Below are 18,986 nucleotides of genomic sequence, written 5' to 3'. Positions count from 1 at the left end.
TTCTCATTTGAAGACTGGCAGAGCACAAAGCTCTTCCTTCTCAGCAAGTCCAAATGATTGGGCTCCTTTTCCTTTGGCATTAGCTGTTTAGTATGCTCCTGACCTGCTACAACTACAAGAGAGCCTGGTATGGGGTCAGTACAGAATAATTCAAACCTTGATGATGGTACCTGATATCTTCTATTGATCTCTTTTGAGGAAGCAGGAATTCTGGTGGTGTTTGTCAAAAAAACTGAGCCAATTCCAGCAGGTCCTCACTAACTGGCATTGTCAGCCTTTCTAGAAGTGCAGTATGTAATACGTCTAGATGTTTATGGGATTTTTCAGTCACCGCTTCCACCATGCTCTCTAATGTTTCAGCCAACCTCTTCAGAAGCTTCTGAAATTTATGAGTGTGCTCAGGTGGTGTTGAAGAAAATGGGATCGCAGCTTTGGCAGGCAAAGAAGATAAAAGTGCAGCTGGAGATCAGTCTGATGAAACTGCTCTTCTTCAGAAGTTTGGATTTGCTGCTGACCTGGAGAAACATGAGGCTTCTGTTCCGCACAAGATGCAGATGGTCTGACTGGAGAAGGGGACTATGGTCTAGAATATTTTCATGACCAGTCTTCTCAAAAATTGAGGGCCCCGAAAAGTCCAGTATAACCAGGAGTGTGAAGCTCTATAGGAGTTGAAACCAGGTCCATGGGTCCCCAGGCAACCTTCGCATGCTGGCCACCATCCATCTTGTTAGTAACTGATGGACTGAGTGGCTAATGGAAGCCTAGCCCCATCAGAGGCACTGCTCATGGGAGTCCTGATTGCAGCAGTGCCGACCCCACTGTTTGGTCCAGCTGTGCTATTTAAGCCAGAAGAAGGCACAGAAAGTTGTCCATGCAAGTGGGTGAATCCCTGATTGGCTGCTACATTGAACCCTGCTTCCCTGCCTTATCCTGGTCCCTACCTTCCTGCTCTTGATCCTTGGCTTGATTCTCGACTCCAACTCAGTTCTGACCCTTGGCTCAACTTCTGATTCTGATTCTGGCTCCGACGTCCCAAGCCCCAGTTGTGATAAGGAGTATGGAACATATGCAAATTAATAGATCAGGGAAGTGGATATCAGGATGAGAGTGTATCTCTCTGTTCCCAATGGCTTCCATAACAAGCTTGACTCCATCATTAGGTGCGATGGCTGTGTCACGTGGGTGACAGTATTTGAAGCCAGGGAATTTTTGTTCAGCCATAAAGACTGACGACCCAGTACCCGGTAGCAAAGAACTACATATATAGAGAAAAGTTGCCCAAATGAAACTAACTTACAAAAACTATCCTAGAATAAATACTAGTAGAATACTAACTATGGTCAAAAATTACCGTAAATAAACTATGGAAATAGAATTAGCTAGTGTAAAGACAGCGCTTTCACTACATTAGAAATAACTAAGATTGGTTGACCCACCCCTTTATGTCCTTAGAATAGGAAGCATGAGGGCAGACAGTATGTGGGCCAATGGGAACTGGTGATCAAAACAATTCCAGTCTCCAATGCTCAAACACCCAAGAGCGGAATACATACATCACATCTCAAAGAAGAATAAATAATACTTAGACTTGAAAATATCTTTGCTAACAGGTTGCCAATACTGACTTCTGAAAGTATAGCTTGACTCTAAAAACTGACTGTAAAACCAGCACCGTTTTTCTCAACCTATCTGCTCCCTATGGCTATTCAGAATTATATGTGCTGACTTTAACACAATTAAGTTTTTACTGCTTTTTATTCCTATTAGGATAGCAGGAGCAAACATCGCTCAAAGAGTAAGTTGTATTTTGTTCTTTCTTGTGCATCAACAGATGTTTAACATGCTACAATCAGTCACACCTTTATACATGTATTGAAGACAAAGAGTTACAGAGGTGTCACTGAGGGTATGTCTACACTTCGAGTTGGGAGTGTGATTCCCAGCTCAAGGAGACATACCCGTGCTAGCTCTCATCAAGCTAGAGTACTAAAAACAGAGTGCAGCGGGATGGGCTAGCCACCCCTAGTATGTGCCTAGGGTCTCAGAAGAGTATGAATTTGGGCGGGCTAACTGTCCTGCTGTTGCAGCTCCATTCTGCTTTTAGTCCATTAGCTTGATGAGAGATATCACACATATGTCTCCTTAACCTGGAAATCACACCCTCAAGCTCAAAGTGTAGACATACCGTAAGAGAAAAATGCATATGCTACGAGGTACAGAATTAAGATAGCTGTAGGAACATTCTGAATTACTGGAATTTTCTTGCTTGCTGCAGTGCAACCTTGTGCAGCGGGATAGGAAGGATACTAAGCCACCATACAAGTATTCTGTACTTCTTGCATGCCGTGTTTTGCTCTGTGGTGATTCCCTGAACTCCTCTAGCGTGTGGGAGAAGTAGGTTGGACAGCAAGGGATTCCAAAAACCACAAAGGCTACACAACAGACTCCTTCCCCAATTCCCATGAAATTCCACATTCTTTTACTTAGGTTGCACAGCTCATTTATTCAGGCTATTGACTGAATTAAAATTTGCCTCTTAACCATTATTATGTATTTAGGAATGACATTGCCCCCATTTTAAGGAATGCAGAATAGCCTCTCAAAGTTCAAGAAAATGCCTTTCAAAACTTAAAATAAAACCCTAGCTAGTTGGAAAAGCAAAGTGTTTAACTCACTCAGTGTACGTAATGTTTATACAACAGCACCACTGAAAGGGAGAACATGGAATTCGAAGCACAAAACAAAAGCAAAATAACATACTTCTCTCTTATCTCAGTTAGCATCCTTATTCAGTGATACTTCAAGTCACTGAGCTATGCAGAACATCAGTAGCAGCTTGACTCAGTCTCCTTTTCCTTCCTTATCTAGTTCATTTGTCCCTGGCACAGGAGACTCAACAAATTCTCAGTAGTAGTTTGGTTCCTTTCCCAATTTATCAGATCTTTTGTTAGCTTTATAAAAGTTCTGTTGGTCTGACAACAGCAACTCATCACCGTAATTCTCAGTGGTGACACTTCCTCATGGTAACAGTTAAGGAATAGCAGAGTGCAAATACACAAATTGGTGAAATATCAGATGACGGAGAAAGTGCTGAAATATGTTATTTTACCACTTCATGATATCACCTACTGGTTATTTCAAGTCTTTTTATTCAATGTGAGAAAATAATAGGATTTATCAGGTATACTTAAAAACCACCGAGAAAAAGAGAAATGATTAAATGAAAACCTTAGGTCATGTAACAGAAGGGGATGAAGTAACTCCCTGAAATAAGAGAACTCTATAGTTGTTCTCAGTCTGCCAAAGTTTAAACAAAAGGAAGAAAAACTGACAAGATAAATTTCAGTGCACATGGTATTAATTTATGTTTTCTTTAAACGCATTCTCTTAATTCAAGATTCTAATATCTAAATTATTTATAATACATAAAGGTATAGATATATTTTACAGTAACAATGGAATCGAGTACCGTAAATGTAGGCTAAATGTCTGATGTTCCTTATTAAATGAATAGGGAAGTGTTATTTATTCATTCACATAACAGAAGAACAAAGGGACACCCAATGAAATTAATAGGCAGCAGGTTTAACACAAACTAAAGGAAGTACTTTTTCCATACAATGCACAGTCAACCTGTGGAACTCGTTGCCATGGGACGTTGTGAAGGCCAAAAGTACAACTGGGTACAAAAAAGAATTAGATAAATTCATGGGAGATAGGTCCATCAATGACTTTTAGCCAAGATGGTCAAGGACACAACCCCATTCGCTGAGTATCCCTAAACCTCTTAATCCCAGAAGCTGGGACTGGATGATAGGGGACAGATCACTCAAAATTGCCCTGTTGTGTTCATTCCCTCCGATGCATCTAGCACTGGTCACCATCAGAGACAGGATACTGGACTAGATGGACCATTAGTCTGACCCAGTATGGTATTATTATGTTCTTACGTTCACTAAAATTGAAAACTGAGAGGTACTTTAAAATGTTCACTTAAAACAAAGGGTTGCTCCTTAGTCAAAGGAAATATTAGAACTCTTCCCAAAAAAGTTAAAGATGTTATGACTTCCCGGACTACCGCATTTTATCTATGCCATTTATTTGCTTTATTTACTTACCTATGCATCTTTTTTGAATTTGAATTAAATTAGTTGCTCACAAAAAAACTCAAAACACTTCTAATTAGTGTGGAGAACCTTATTGTTCATAATGTGCTATATAAACTCAATTAATACAGTATTGTATAATGGTTTACAATACACACCATGTTTTGTGTGATATTATGAGCACATATAAACTGTCATTCTTTTTATCTGTTTTCAATATCAGCCACATATTCTGAAACAAATTAATTTTGGCTGAAATTTTCCCTACTTAGTATCAGCCTAAACGTCTTTCTTTTTTAAAGCCTGAGCAAAATCAAAGAAGTCATTTATTTTTGGTTCTGGCTTAAACAGACACACACTTTTCCACATAGTATGATCAGAAATTAGGCACACAGAACTTCAGTGGTTTAGCCAATCACAAATTTGCTAAAACATTAAGTCCCAATCCTGCAATGCATTGTAAGGATCCCTGCAACTACTACTCCTGAGGGAATTCTGCGCTACTGTGCATGTGCAGAATTTATGTCCCCCTGTAGATTTCCTTTGCTTCCCTGCAGAAAAATGACTTTCTGACAGGGAAGAAAAGAGAAGCCACAAGCGTGGTCATGTGACCCTCCCTAGCAGTATGTTGCAGGTGCCCAGGGCAGCTGGCAGAAAGGTAAATCACTGTGGGGTAGAGGGTGTGACTGGGGAAGACACAGCTGGTGGCTCCCACCCTGCACCGGGCTCAGCTGCTAGTCCTGGCTGGGCTGGGGAGGATGGGACTTCCTCTTCTCTTGCACGGCATCTGGGGCCATGTCAGACCCACCCCCAGATTTCTCCTCCACCTGTAGGAAGCTCTGCAAACTCCCCTCCCCGTGCTTCCTGCACTCATTGCATCTGGCATGGAGGGGCAGGGCACTGGGGTGTTTCTGGGGTAGGCCCTGTCCTTGTGCTGTGTCAGGGTTGGGTGCAACTTCACCGCTGAGTCCGAGTCCTGGGTGGGAGCTGCACAGTGATGTCCCACTTCTGTGCAGCCAGTGGCCTGTGCTCCCCAATGCCATGCTGGAGTCTCCACATTTATTTGACAAATAAAATTTGCAGAATTTTGCAGAATTTTAAAATAATATGCGTGGAATTTTTATTTTTTTTTTGGCTCAGAAGTGAGCCAAGTTTAAATACTGTTTCACTGATTTAAAGTTTTGAGATTTAAATGTATATATGCAACAACAGATTTTACTATTTTTTTTTTAAATGGCTGGACAGCTGGGAAAGTGCAGACTGCTGGGGGGTTGTGGTGAAAAACATTAGCTTTAAACTGATCTTAAGGCTGAGGTGGATAATGCTTAGGCCCACAATATGAGTTGGTTGGGTTCTGATGAGACTTGCCAAGAGCAGCAGGGATCAGTAGACATTATAAGAAGGCTCTAGTAAATGAGAAACAAATGCCTTAAGAACTTTCCTAAAATCTGTATTTTCTATAAATCCTGCATTTTATATACAAAAGAGAGTAGAACTACTAATATCAAGGGTAAAATCAATTTAATATCTGTAATTAAATTTGATACTTCTCCTATTCTTCATTATACCTGACTCCCAGGGGGATGTACTTGATGACTTGAATTTCTTCTATTATGTTAATGTACTACACACTTCATAAAATGTAATAAAAATTACCCCAAATAGAATAGTTGAATTTGTAACACTGAATTCATAAGGGCAGAGGTGAAAAAGTATAGTGTTGTATATGTTCATTTGGAAAGGTAAGAAATAAGCATGTGAAATCACATGAAATATTCCAGTCACAAGATTTCATTTTCCAGTAGTTGCTTTTCAAAATTAAATCTATTACTTACTTAATATTGGTATCTGGGTACAAACTTATGGAAAATAAGTGGAAAGCAAATACATTTGCCATGAAAAACTAGAGTAGTTTGAAGAAAATAATTCTTACCTCCCCATCTATAATCCCCCTGAACACAGATGGCAAAAGGGGTTGAAACATTTGAGGCCCCAATGCTGGGTTTACTTTTAGGACAGTTTCCACAACCTAAAAAAACAAAAACAAAAAACCATAACAACAAGCAAAGAATTACACTGAAAAGCTACAATGGAAGTTCTACGACTTATGCATATTAATGTCTATTAGCCTGGGTGACAGAATGTGGGCTATTTCATAAATTATACAAATTAGACATTTATAATACTCTTCAGAAATGTACAAACCTTAAAATGTTATGAACTGCATTCATAAATATCCTGCTAAACTGAACAGTACAACTAAACTAATACATATGTAAGCAGCTGATCTGTGATGTTTTGCTGTTTCTAACTTATTTGAATTTGGAACAGAGAAAAAATACCACATATAAAGTAAAAAAGTGTTTGGTGGGAGGGAGACATAGGAAAGTAAGTTCCACAGCTAAGTAAAATATTAGCTAGCAAGCAATCTGTGACAATTTATTTAGTATAACCCCCATCACATGGGATGAATTCTTTCAATAAAGCAGATCCAGTTCCCCTGTGCAAGAACAGGTGCTCCCAGTTTGGTCTATTAAGAGGGAAGGGCAGCTCCTGGGGCTATATGGGATCAGGGAGAATCTGAAAAAGGAAGAGTCTAAGGGCTTGTCTACACTTACTGGGGGACAAGCAGCAATCAATGCATCGGCGGTTGATTTAGCGGGTCTAGTGAAGACCCGCTAAATCGACGGCAGGTCGTTCTCCTGTCGACTCCTGTACTCCCCCGGATCGAGAAGAGTAGGGGGAGTTGACGGGAGAGCATCTCCCGTTGACATCGCGTAGTGTGGGCCCCGTGATAAGTAGATCTAAGCGACGTCGATTTGAGTTACGCTATTCATGTAACTCAAATTGCGTAGCTTAGATCGAATTTCCCCTGTAGGGTAGACAAGGCCTTAGTGAGTAAGAGTTTCCTTATAGCACAGTCTCAGTCAGTCAGGAATAGGGCAAGTGAAAGCTGCCTGGGAGTCAAGGGCAAGTGAGAGCTGTCAGAGATCAGGGGACTGTGGAAAGTCTTAGATGGGAGCTGCAGATGGTTCCTGGGAAAAGACTGAAAGCAAGAGCACCAAAAAGGATTTGCTGGTTGACTTTCTGAAGTGAGGGCTGGAGAGGGCTGAAGGTCAGAGAGCAGCAGAGAGACAAGGTGGGTGAGGTGTTACTTTTTCTGGACCAACTTCTGCTGGTGAGAGAGACAAGCTTTCGAGCCACACAGAGCTCTTCTTCAGGTCGGGGAAAGGTACTCCCAGCATCACAGCAAAACGCAATGTGAAACAGATCTGCAGCCAAAAGCAGTTGAGAAGGAACTGAAATGGTGGTGAGTTCACCTCTCCCTATATGCTCTTGCACCAGAGCATGAGGTTGTATAATGAACAGGTGTGGACCTGCAGACACTGCTAATTTAAGTCTCTGATCAAGAGCACATGAGCATGCACATATCCAATGGTAGAGCACCCATAGGAACAATAACTTGAAGAATCCACAGTTCCCGTTGAAAAATTTCAGTGAGGAATGGCCATTCCCTTTTCTTTCTTAACTAAGCCTCTTTCTACTACTCTAAGCATAACTTTTAGAGTAGCAGCTCAAAATAGTACAGCTTTGAGCAATGCCTCTTCTTTAAATATCTCGAGACAGATTCTCTGCTGTGTCTGTGATCAGCTCAGGACACAAAGGGGGTGGAGGGATGGCCATCAAAGCCAATTACTACTCCTTCACTTTCTGATCAGCCCCAATCCAGTTTAGAGCAGTTCTAGAGGCTGCTCTAACTTGTGCCATAGGCAATGGGGCCCCCAAAGGTTCATCTAGCAGAGAGGATACCCAAAGTGCAGCACAATCCAGCCAAGACTCTCCCACACCACATGCACAGAGATTAAAGTTGCAGAGGAGCTTAATACTCCAGGTCTACGTCTGCTGGAGGCCTTCTTGTGGTGGGAGGATGATCAGTTGCACAGATTACATTCCCTTTCTACCACCATAGCAGGATGGAGTGGAGGAAAGAATCTTGCCCTTCCATCTCCAAATCTTTCATTCTTCTGAATGTCTCCAAGTGAGAATCACAAATTCTCAAGAACAGTAATCCAATACTCCATGAATTGACACCACATATGTACATGCAAACCATTTGGTCATCTTAATTCAAGATGGACATCTTGTACTTCAGTGGCTATAAACACAGAATAACTCTATTTTAGATTCGAAATGCTTAGTACACAGAGCCTTTTTAACCCTACGCAAAAATTATAAACACCCAATGGAAACTAACTGTAGATATTAAGAAAACAAAACTTTGCCAGGAAAGCTCCAGCCTATTTAAATTCAATACATTAGTTTACAAGATTATTCAAAAACAATGTATTCAAATTACTTTCTTTAAAGTGTCAATTTTCATACAATATCTAAGCCCCAAAGTTGCCTTAATATTAAAATGTTGAGAGGAAAATATGGCATGTGAATTTTTGATATGGAAGAAAACCTTAACATGTCAGTTTGCTGGTCAGTAATTAACGGGATTTAATGTAAATTAGGTTGTTGAAATATACACTGAGAAAGTCCCCTGAATTAAAAAGTAATTAAAATAAAGCATGTGTGTTTAAAAACATTATGCATAATTTATAACATTGGTAGTATAAGACAGATGTTTGCATACAAAATACTGGTGCAATTTTTCAAAACAAAGTCATTTCCTCAAAGTTTATTTCAGAGATACAACCAGATGGAAGACTAAGAGGGGATACTAAAAAAAAGAATATAAATCGATACCACACTGCTAAGTGTTGGAAGACTAAAGCTGTCTCTACTTGTCCACAAAAAGAAGATGAATGAATGAGGGGGTGCATGAGATGGTATCCAACCTTTTCAACCTGAGGGCCAAACATGTTATTTCACAAAGGTCAAGAGGCTACAATCAATATTTTGGGACAGATCCTCTGGGCCACTCTGCTCCATTTGGCATTTCTCAGGGTGCAAAAAGGGAGAAGAAACCACCCACAAATCTTCTGCTGGGACTTCCCCCAGTGTGAGAGTCTCACCAGAAGGGTGCAGAGCCAGTATATTTGACTCTGATGTCTCCCTTCCCCACATTATCTATCATGGGGGAAATGTTGAGATGTGCAGAAGCATACTGAAGATGTGGAGAGGGAGCGGCTGGTGTACAATGCACTCTGGCTAGTGGCTATATTCAAGTGGCATATGATTTCTTGGGTATCATAATCAGCCGGTGCTGCAGCCATGAGTCACCTAGGAACCGTGACTGAGGTATGACTGTCAGCTTCGCCTCTTCTTCCCCTCCCCCCCGCTACCGTGAGTAAGGGAAGCCATTTAAAAACCATCTGGGCTGCAATCTGTTCCTCCTGTGGCTCTCACAACCCAACAAAGATGGAGGGTGGCCAATGAACTGCCTACTGGAACTGTTCAAAGAGATATGGGATCCCATCAGAATTGTTGTTGGGGCTGCAAAAAGGCAATGAGAGGCAGGTGGGAAAACAGTGTCCACTACCTCCTCCCAGGGTACGTGTACACTGCAATTAGATACCAACAGCTGGACCATGCCAGCTGAGTCAGGTTTGCTGGGCTCAGGCTAAGGGGCTGTTTAATTGCGGTGTAAATGTTTGAGCTCAGGCTGGAGCCCAGGCTCTAGGACACTGCGAGGTGGGAGAGTCCCAGAGCTTGGGCTGCAGCCCAAGTCCAAACATCTACCCTGCAATTAGACAGCCCCTTAGCCCAAGCACTGTGAGCCTGAGTCAGCCACGAGTTTTTAATTGCAGCGTAGACATACCCCCAATAGTGAGATGATTGATTCAAGTACTTCACTTTAAAAATCACAGGGCCTGGCTCAGGAAATACATTTTCAATTAATAATCAAATAACATTTTTCTTCTGAATAGAAGTGCCCTCAAGGGCCACAATTTAGCATCTCAGGGATCAAAAGTGACCCTCAAACCACAGGCTGCACACCCCCAGCCTAGGTACATTAAGTGACAAGTACTGTATGCAGAAAATTGTATACAGCTCAGCTTCTTCTTCTAGGCACTGCATCTCAGTATGCCTTTGTCTGCCAGATAAAAAAGGCCTCTACAATCGGAAATCTTCTCCCCATATAGATAGTTTTTTGGAGGAAGGGAGATAGGGACTGGAGTGAGAATGGAAACAAAGCTTCTGCAGTATTTTGTTACCAAAAAAGGAGCTTGTTAACTTTCAAGTTTCATGAATACTTCAAAACAGAAAATGTTTTTCTTGGATTTCCTTGGGGCAAAATACACTGCAATTTTTATCATAATTAGTATATCACAATGAGAAATCAGTTCATTGCAGACTTCTGCTATATGAATAATAATGTTGTATTAATAAAACTGAATGCAAGCCAAACTAAGACTTAAGAGACACAGTTAAAGCTCCTAGAAAAGACATAATTTTTTCAAACAGTGACAGTAATAAACCATAATTATTGTAACATCTGAATTGCACAGTATGAATCTCTATTTTCTTCCGAGTTTCCTCAAAAGGCATATTTAAAGTGTCAATACTTGTATTTTTAGATCTCAGAAATGAATTTATCAAGATCTGTTTTTCACAATATCTTTGGAGTTCCCAAAAGCTTTATTAAAAAAAAAAAAAGTAACATGAATGAACTCAACAATGCAATTTACAAAAACAGCTACTTATATTACAGTAGCAACTAGATATCCTAACCAAGATTGTGCAAAGCACTGTACAAATGCAAAGTAGGAGATAATCCTTATCTAGAAGAGTTTACAATCTAAATAAACAAGACAAAGGGGGTGGGAGAAAGGGAGTATTATCCACTTTTGTAAAGATGGGAAACTGTGGCATTGAGAAATTAAATCAGTTGCCCAAAGCTAAATAGGAAATCTGTGGCAGCACCAGGAAGTTAACCCAGACCACCCAACTCTCAGTCCAGTGCCTAAATCACAAGACCATCCTTCCGCGTAAACAGTGCTCACTGAATGCGCCATCTACAATCACTGTCTGGAGTCCCTCTCCTCTAATTCTATCCTAGACTCTTGCATGCCACTGAAACTGCTCTTTCCAAGTCTTTTATGAGCTCTGCTAGCTAAAGCTCAGAAGCAGTACTCCATCCTCATCCTCCTTGACGTGCCAGTCACCTTTGACACCATCAACAATGCTCCTCTTCTCGAAATCTTGTGCTCCCTTCACTTCCATAACTCCATCCTATCTTGGTACTCCTTCTACCTTTCTCATCACTTCTTCAGTGTGTTGTTCAGAGGATCCTCCTCATCTGTCCTTCAACTTTCTGTCAGGATGCCACCGGGCACTGTCCTTAGTCCTCTTCTCCTCTCCCTTTACATCTTATCTCTGGGAAATCTCAATTCAACTACCATTTCTATAGTGATGACTCACAGATCTATCGCTACTCCAGACCTATTTTCTTCTGTCCAAACTAAAATCTCAGCTTCTCTCTCTAACATCTCCTTGTGGATGTCTAGCTATCAGCTCAAGATCAACATGGCAAAAATGGAGTTCCTAATCATCCTCCTCAAGCCCTCCCTGCTACCTCCCTTCTTGATCAGTGTGGACAACATCACCATCAGGCCCATAACCTGGGCATCTTCTTCAACTCCAACATTTCTCTAGGTCCTCACATCTGGGCTATGTATAAATCTTGCCAAATCTTTCTCCATAACATCTCTAAGATATGGCCTTTCTTAACCATCCATCTAGCTAAAAATCTTGTTCAAACTCTCATCTCGTGCCTTGACTAATGGAACACCCTTCTCTCTGGGTTTGACAAATCCAATCTTGCCCCACTCATCTCCATTTAGAATGCTGCTGCAAAGATCATTCTCCTACCGTGTCACTTTGACCATGTCACGTCCCTCATTGCATCCCTCCACCGTCTCCCTCTTCTCTAGTACATCAAACATAAGATGAGTGTATTCACTTTCAAGGCCCTTTACAGTCAATTTCCAGCTTACCTATCATCTCTAAGCTTACTTTAAATTAGCCTATGATGACAGCCTTCTTTGCCTATTTATTAAATTTTAAAACAAGGGTGTGCTTTCTCCCATGCTGCCCCACACACGTGGGAAGCACTGTCTGTAAACATTTGCAAAGTCATCTCATTATTCACCTTCCAATCCCTCCTCAAATCTCTGCTTTGCCACAGTGCCTACAAAACACTTGACAGTGGTTAAGATGTTGGTGTGGTGTGACAACTGCCAATTATGATGACCAGTATTGTCTCATTGTTTTCTTATACTCCTCCAACTGTCTGTATCCATCTGTTGTCTCTTGTTTTATATTTAGGATTGTAAACTCCTTGAGGAAGAGATAATCTTTTTTCTCTGTTTTTATACAGTGCCTATGAACTATGTCTAGAACTCCTCGGTGCTAAGGTAATACAGAATTTACAAACATACATTCATGCCTCCCCCTGCCCCACGCCCAAATTTTTCTGATATTTCTCACTTGGTTGTACTTGTAGTTAAAATAATTGAACTGGGTGACATTTTTGCAGGTTTACAGTATACTAAAGAGTGCAACTAAAATATACCACATTTAACATTACATTTACAGAAAGGAAGCATCCACAAGATAAAATAGTTTTCACCACCCACATGACCAAAGAATTAGATGTATGGGAAGAACCTTAAGATTTCTGGAGTGTTAGACATAGTTAATTACCTTTTAATATGTCAACGAAAAACATTCATTATTTATTATGAAATAATCTAGATTAAGAAATATTTTAAGCAATTTTAGAATTAAATACAATTTCTTAATGTTGCACTTTTATCCAAATAATGAAAAGTAAAATATTCTAAAACTATAACTAAATTCAGAACCAAGTTTAAAAATGAAATAGCAGCAATTTTCTAAAATGTATTTGGAGTTGAGAATTATTTTTTTGCATTTTCTTTTTTAGTTAACAGTGATGTGTATCCTCTATATTATACTCTAGGCCACGATCTACTAAATACTTACCTATTTAAACCTATGTCCACCTCAGACAATATCCCTTTCCTATCTCACCTGCCATTATAATCAAATACAATTGTGATTAGCTTCCTGCAAATTCCAAGATTTCACTGCTAGCCATAAATTAAATACAATAGCGCTGACCCCAAGGTCTTTCTTTGAATGTGGAATGTTCCAGTGTGGTGAATTGTTAATGTAGACCTTTTTTTTTTTTTTTTTAAGTATAAATAGCACTACTATCTAGCTTCCATGAGTTCTCTCTCATCATACCCAAATGCAAGTAAAGGCAAGTGAAACTAGGTCCCTGAGATTTCCTGAGTACAACAGCTTTACAATACAATGGTTGGCCACTCACAAATTTGTCTCTACGGTTTAAAAGTACTGCTGCTAGGCTATGGAACAAATCAATACAATTATTTTAAGGTCACATTACACTCACTGGGCCAAGTCCTCACTAAGGGCTGGTCTACACTGGGGGGAGGGGAGGGAGAAATCGATCCAAGATATGCAACTTCAGCTACGCGAATCTTGGATCGAATTATCTGGGGTCCAGACGGCGCGGGATCGACGGCCGCGGCTCCCCCGTCGACTGCGCTACCGCTGCTCGCTCTGGTGGAGTTCCGGAGTCGACGGTGAGCGCGTTCGGGGATCGATATATCGCGTCTTAACGAGATGCGATATATCGATCCTGGATAAATCGATTGCTACCCGCCGATATGGCGGGTAGTGAAGACATACCCTTAGTTCCATACTCCAAGCTGCCTGAAGAGTTAAGTGACTGGGAAAAAAATCTCATGACCATTTTAATCCAGCTCTATCAGTGCAAAGGGCAGATGTGCATGAAACATCTGGGGAAAGGGATGTGAGGAGCATGACCAGAGCACTAGAGCTGGTGCCTTTAGGCTGCTCCAAGATAGGCCTAAGCAGGGGACAAGGATTGCGGAAGATAAAAAGGTAGCTTAGAGCTACCTTTCACCCTGAGCTGCGTTAATTGACCCAAACTTTCTTTGCAAGTTCTATGTTGCATCATGACATTCTTGCTTTTATGGGTCAGTGGCTTAATAGCATTATTTCAAGATTGCTTCTATCTATCAACAAAAAAAGGAGTAGAAGAATAAAAATAAGTCCCATTACAGAAGTGAAGCCTTGTATAGTCATATTTGAATTAAAGAGTACATGCTTATTAATGGCTAAACTGCTTTAAATGGTCCAGTGATCATACAGCTTGGTATGCTTATTACAGTGGGGATCTTCTGAAGACACTTCACAATAGAAAATTATTAATTTAAATCTTGATCTTTACAACTACACTTGGGTTTTCTGCTGCTCTGTTTTACTTTCCCTCTCTAGGACTTCTATCCTCTAATCAATACTTTAACCAACAAGTAGCATCAGACTCACCATAAATAATAGCATACAGAAAATCAGTCAAATCCTAAGAAGGATATTTAATCATTATACCTTTACCACTATATGACTGATAATTTTCTGTTAGAGAGACAGGGTAGTTGAGGTAAAAATATTTTATTGGTCCAACTACTTTTGGTGAAAGACAGGCTTTCAAGCTACACAGAACTCTTCTTCATATTTTTCTGTTACACATCACAGGTTTCAGAAATTCACTTACTGTTTCTTCTAAAAAGCAACAGAGGATCCTGTGGCACCTTTAAGACTAACAGAAGTATTGGAGCATAAGCTTTCGTGGGTGAATGCGCACTTCATCAGACGCAAGATTCTTCTAAAAATCCCAAATCTTTCCTGTTCAGTTTCTATATTACAAAAGACTTCATAACTAAATTTACTAATATTATTTCATCAAGTGAGCATGTTAAAATGTCAAAAACAACAAAAACCACCCTGTGCTTTCACTAGTAATTACTACTTGAAAGAATGAGAGGTTTTCTTCTATCAGGCCCCTTGTGCATTAAGGTGATTGTAAGAGCTAAATGCTATACCTAAACACGTTACAAAGGCCTGCTCTTTGTAATAAGTTACTGATTTTTTTACTCACTTTAAGTGGAAGACCAAAAATGACAATATACGCTACCTTCAGCACTTGAACTTGACCTTCAGTAGTTATATCCTTTAAGAGCTCACAAAACGATCGGCATAGGTCACCTGAATACATCTGAAATTAAATGAAAACCAAAATGAAACGTTTGTTATTTGCATTATATGAAGAGCAAAAACTAACCCTTAAACCTTGACATATTATGAATTCTGTAATCAATTTTATTTACAACTGCAATTCCTAGTGAAACTCAAAGAACTAATTCTGTCATAAGCTACAGCAAGACGTACATTTAAATTGCGTGACATTTAAACTTTATATTTGTAGGAAAATGGTAGTTATTAAAAAGTTATAATCTACTGTACATCCACAAAAAATCCAAAATGACCAGCTAGCATCTTAGACATTTTTTTAAAAATTGCTGAGAATTGTGATTATTTCATCAATTCGCATCACATTTTTTGTATCTCACTCTCTCCTTATGTGCATTTCTTATTTTTTTATTGCTAGCAATATTTCCATGAGAGCAGGGTCTTTGTTGTTTCTAAACTAATCCGTTGCTATTTATATGTAATCCAAAAAACTATCAAAACTTCTATAATATTACAATTAACTTCTCCAAACAGCATTATGATTTAATCACAGTTAGGCTGTGAAGAAAGGCTATACATTACTTGTGGATATTTCTTGATCTGTATAAACAGGAATACTGAAGATTAGGGAGGTAATTTTGCCTCTGTGTTTGGTATTGGTGAGATCACTACTGGAATGTTGTGCTTATTTCTGGAGTCCACACTTTAAAAAGTAAGTTGAAAATTGGAGGGGCCTCTGAACAGCACCACAAGAATGATTTGTGATCTGGAAAATATTCTTTACCATGAGACTGAACAAGCTCAAACTATTTTAGTTTATTAAAGAAAAAGTTGAAAGGTGACTCAATTACAAGTACCTATACAAGGAGAAGACATCTGGTACCAGATGACTCTTTAATCTGGCAAACAGACACACACAAAAACCAGTGGCTGGAAACTGAAGTTAGAAAACTCCAAACGTCTTGCCCTTGAATCTTCAGAGGTGGAGATGCTTTGTCTAGGACAGCAGGGGAAAGAAAATCCTTGGCCCCATATAAGCATTGCCCTCCTCTGTTTTTCCTCCCCTTCTCAGCAGCACTCATCTTCCTCATGAGTTTGAGGAGGGAATGAAGGGGGCTCTTTGGCTTATTGGCTGGTGTAGCATAAGCCTCATGGTTCTCTCACATCTAAAAGCTCCTACATATCTACATCACTTTTGAAAGTGGGACTTAAATTTTTCAAAAATGCTTGTCATAGATCATAATGGTTCCTTCTGCCTTAAAGTCTGTAATGATTTCTGTAAAAAAGAGAAAAAATGCCACCAAGGGCCTGGTTCTGTCACCTTTGCTCACAGAGTAGGCAGTACGTTGCTCAGACAGTAGGCCAAATCAATGGAACTACTCGGTGAATAAGGTACTACTTACTGTGCATAAGAGTGACAGAATCTGACCTCCAGATACTATAGTGAGGGGTGATTTAAAATCCATGTGATAATGACAGTAGTAAGTATCAGGAACTGATAAACCGAGAAACAAAGATTGTGTTTTCAAGCAAATATCCAGGATAACATCATAAGCCAGCAGATGGCATGTAACTGTGAGAAGCCAAGTCTACGAGGATCAATGATCTAGATGTTTTAAATAGGAGTGTAAGAGACATGCAACAAAAGGGGCATTCAACCTTTGAGTTACAACCAAAATGGAACAGGAAGGGAGGCACAACAGAGAAAGAGATTGACTAGGATCGTTTTATGGTTAAGTCACTGCGCTTAAAATCAGATTATCTGGGTTCGATTCCCACCTCAGCCACAGAATTCCAAGTCATTTAGGCCCAGATTTTTAAAAGTATTTAGGCACTTAGCACCCACTGATTTCAATACCTTCAAAAATCTGACCCTTAATCTCTGTGTCTCAGTTCCCCATCTATAAAATGAGAATACTACCAACTTCCTTCCTTATTCTGTCTTGCCTAATTAAGTTGTACACTCGTTTGGAGAAGGGATTATCACTTCCTATGTAGGTATACAGCACCTAGCACAATGTGTTTCAGAACTCACTTGGTGCCTGTGGGCACTAGTATAATATAAACATTATTATTATTTTTATTAAAATTTCAAACTATTGTTCCCTAATGAGAATGTTTCAATGGATATTTTAAAATTCTAAATATGGTTAATATGATGCTGTATACATCTAGAAACCAGAATCTTCAACTACATTATTTTACTGAAAGCCCACAATGTGCAATGAATCAGTTATTACAGCAAAATAATATTTTGATATAGGAAAAAGGAGAAAAGTGTCTTTTGGCACAATACACTACTAACAATCAAAATTAAATGGTGAACACAAAGCTTCACAAAATAGTAACTTCATTTCCCCACATACCTGTAGAAATTCAGGTGATGATAAAAAAATATAAGCATTGATGATCTTAAAGCAGGTTCTGAGGTTTTCTGAACTTAGCTCTGCAAAAATAAGTAAGTGTCAGATGATTCATTGTCTTTGCCAACAAACTATTTTTACAAAGATTTAACTAAAACAATTCACTTTTTAAACAATTAGTCATATTTACTTTTGTGTGATATTTATGTTTGCTTTATTTTCCTCTTATTGTTTTGTTATATCACAGAATTACTTACCTGGTGGGGCATTTTTCCCAAATAAGTCAGTAATTACAGATCTATACGCCTGGATTCATACTCCCAATACACTGCTGATACTTTCTACAACCAAAACTTTGGGAAAAGCCATCTTGACAACAAATGGTATATACCCATTAATTGAGGGGAATTAAGTCTGGTCTCTAATATCCCATTCTATTTTTGAGTGAAATATTACTACAAGCATTATAATACATCAACTGACGGGAAAAGGCAGATGGGTGAGTAGAAATGTGTGATCAATTATTACCCGTTTAGTGTAATATTTTTCACAAAGGAAAATAATTAAGTTTATTTACCAGTAAAATGATTGCCTTTGTGGATATGCACAACTGGAATCCGTGTGGCACTTCACTACTTAGTGTTCATTGAGGCCACATACACACACTACTCCTGGGGGAACTGTGCGCATCTGCGGACGTGCAGAATTCCTCTGCCCCGCATAATTTTGTATTTTCCCACATGAAATACATTTTGCCTACATCTTGCATCTGAAGAAGTGAGGTTCTTACCTATGAAAGCTTATGCTCCCAATACTTCTGTTAGTCTTAAAGGTGCCACAGGACCCTCTGTTGCTTTTTACAGATTCAGACTAACACGGCTACCCCTCTGATATTTTGCCTAAAAAGTGCTGCAGTTGCGCCTTTTGCCCACAAGAGGCCACTGTGATGTCAGAACAGCCCCTGGTGGGCAAAAGGGGGAACTGCGGCACTTCTGGGGCAGAATGTATTTTCTATGGGGAAAAAAGCTATGCCCAGTGCTGCAGAATTCCCCCAGGAGTAGAAGTTCATCACAGCACTCTGCCCGCAGAGCCAGGTTAGGACAGAGTGGGGCACATAGGGCTGCTGGGGTGTCACAGACTGTGGTTCAGAATAGCTAGTGGAGGGGACAGACTGGGGCATGGGCTCAGGAGCTGGTGGGGTGACAGTGTTGAGCCTGAGGACAGGAAAGGGGGTTGCAGAGACCCATGGGGTTGGGGGCTGTGGGGACAGGGGCAGATGTGCCTGACTAAATGGAAGAGGGTTGGAGTCAGCCAGGGTCTGCATCAGGGCAGGCTTCCCAACTACTTAGGAATTCCCCCGTACCTCCCCCAAAAAACCTACCACCCACACCCAACACCCTCCAGGTTCAGTCCCAGGCTCCTTCCCTCTCCCTCAGCTCCCACGTTAACCCTGGCTCCTCCAAGC

General features: G+C 40.1%; 1 protein-coding gene across 1 annotated transcript in view; it reads right to left on the bottom strand.

Annotated features, from left to right (window-relative positions):
• Positions 1-18,986, bottom strand: part of IPO11 (importin 11) — a 247,488-nt gene that overhangs the window by 92,867 nt on the left and 135,635 nt on the right. The window contains exons 23-25 of the mRNA XM_026649109.2: positions 17,525-17,604; positions 15,103-15,183; positions 6,040-6,135 (exon numbers count right to left, since the gene is read on the bottom strand). Coding sequence (XP_026504894.1) covers positions 6,040-6,135; positions 15,103-15,183; positions 17,525-17,604 — 257 coding nt within the window. The remainder of the gene's footprint in view (positions 1-6,039; positions 6,136-15,102; positions 15,184-17,524; positions 17,605-18,986) is intronic.

Source organism: Terrapene carolina, unplaced genomic scaffold (genome assembly GCF_002925995.2).
Source record: "Terrapene carolina triunguis isolate 2854851 unplaced genomic scaffold, T_m_triunguis-2.0 Scaffold69, whole genome shotgun sequence".
Taxonomy (NCBI): Eukaryota; Metazoa; Chordata; order Testudines; family Emydidae; genus Terrapene; species Terrapene triunguis.
This window is presented reverse-complemented; position numbering and strand designations above follow the sequence as displayed.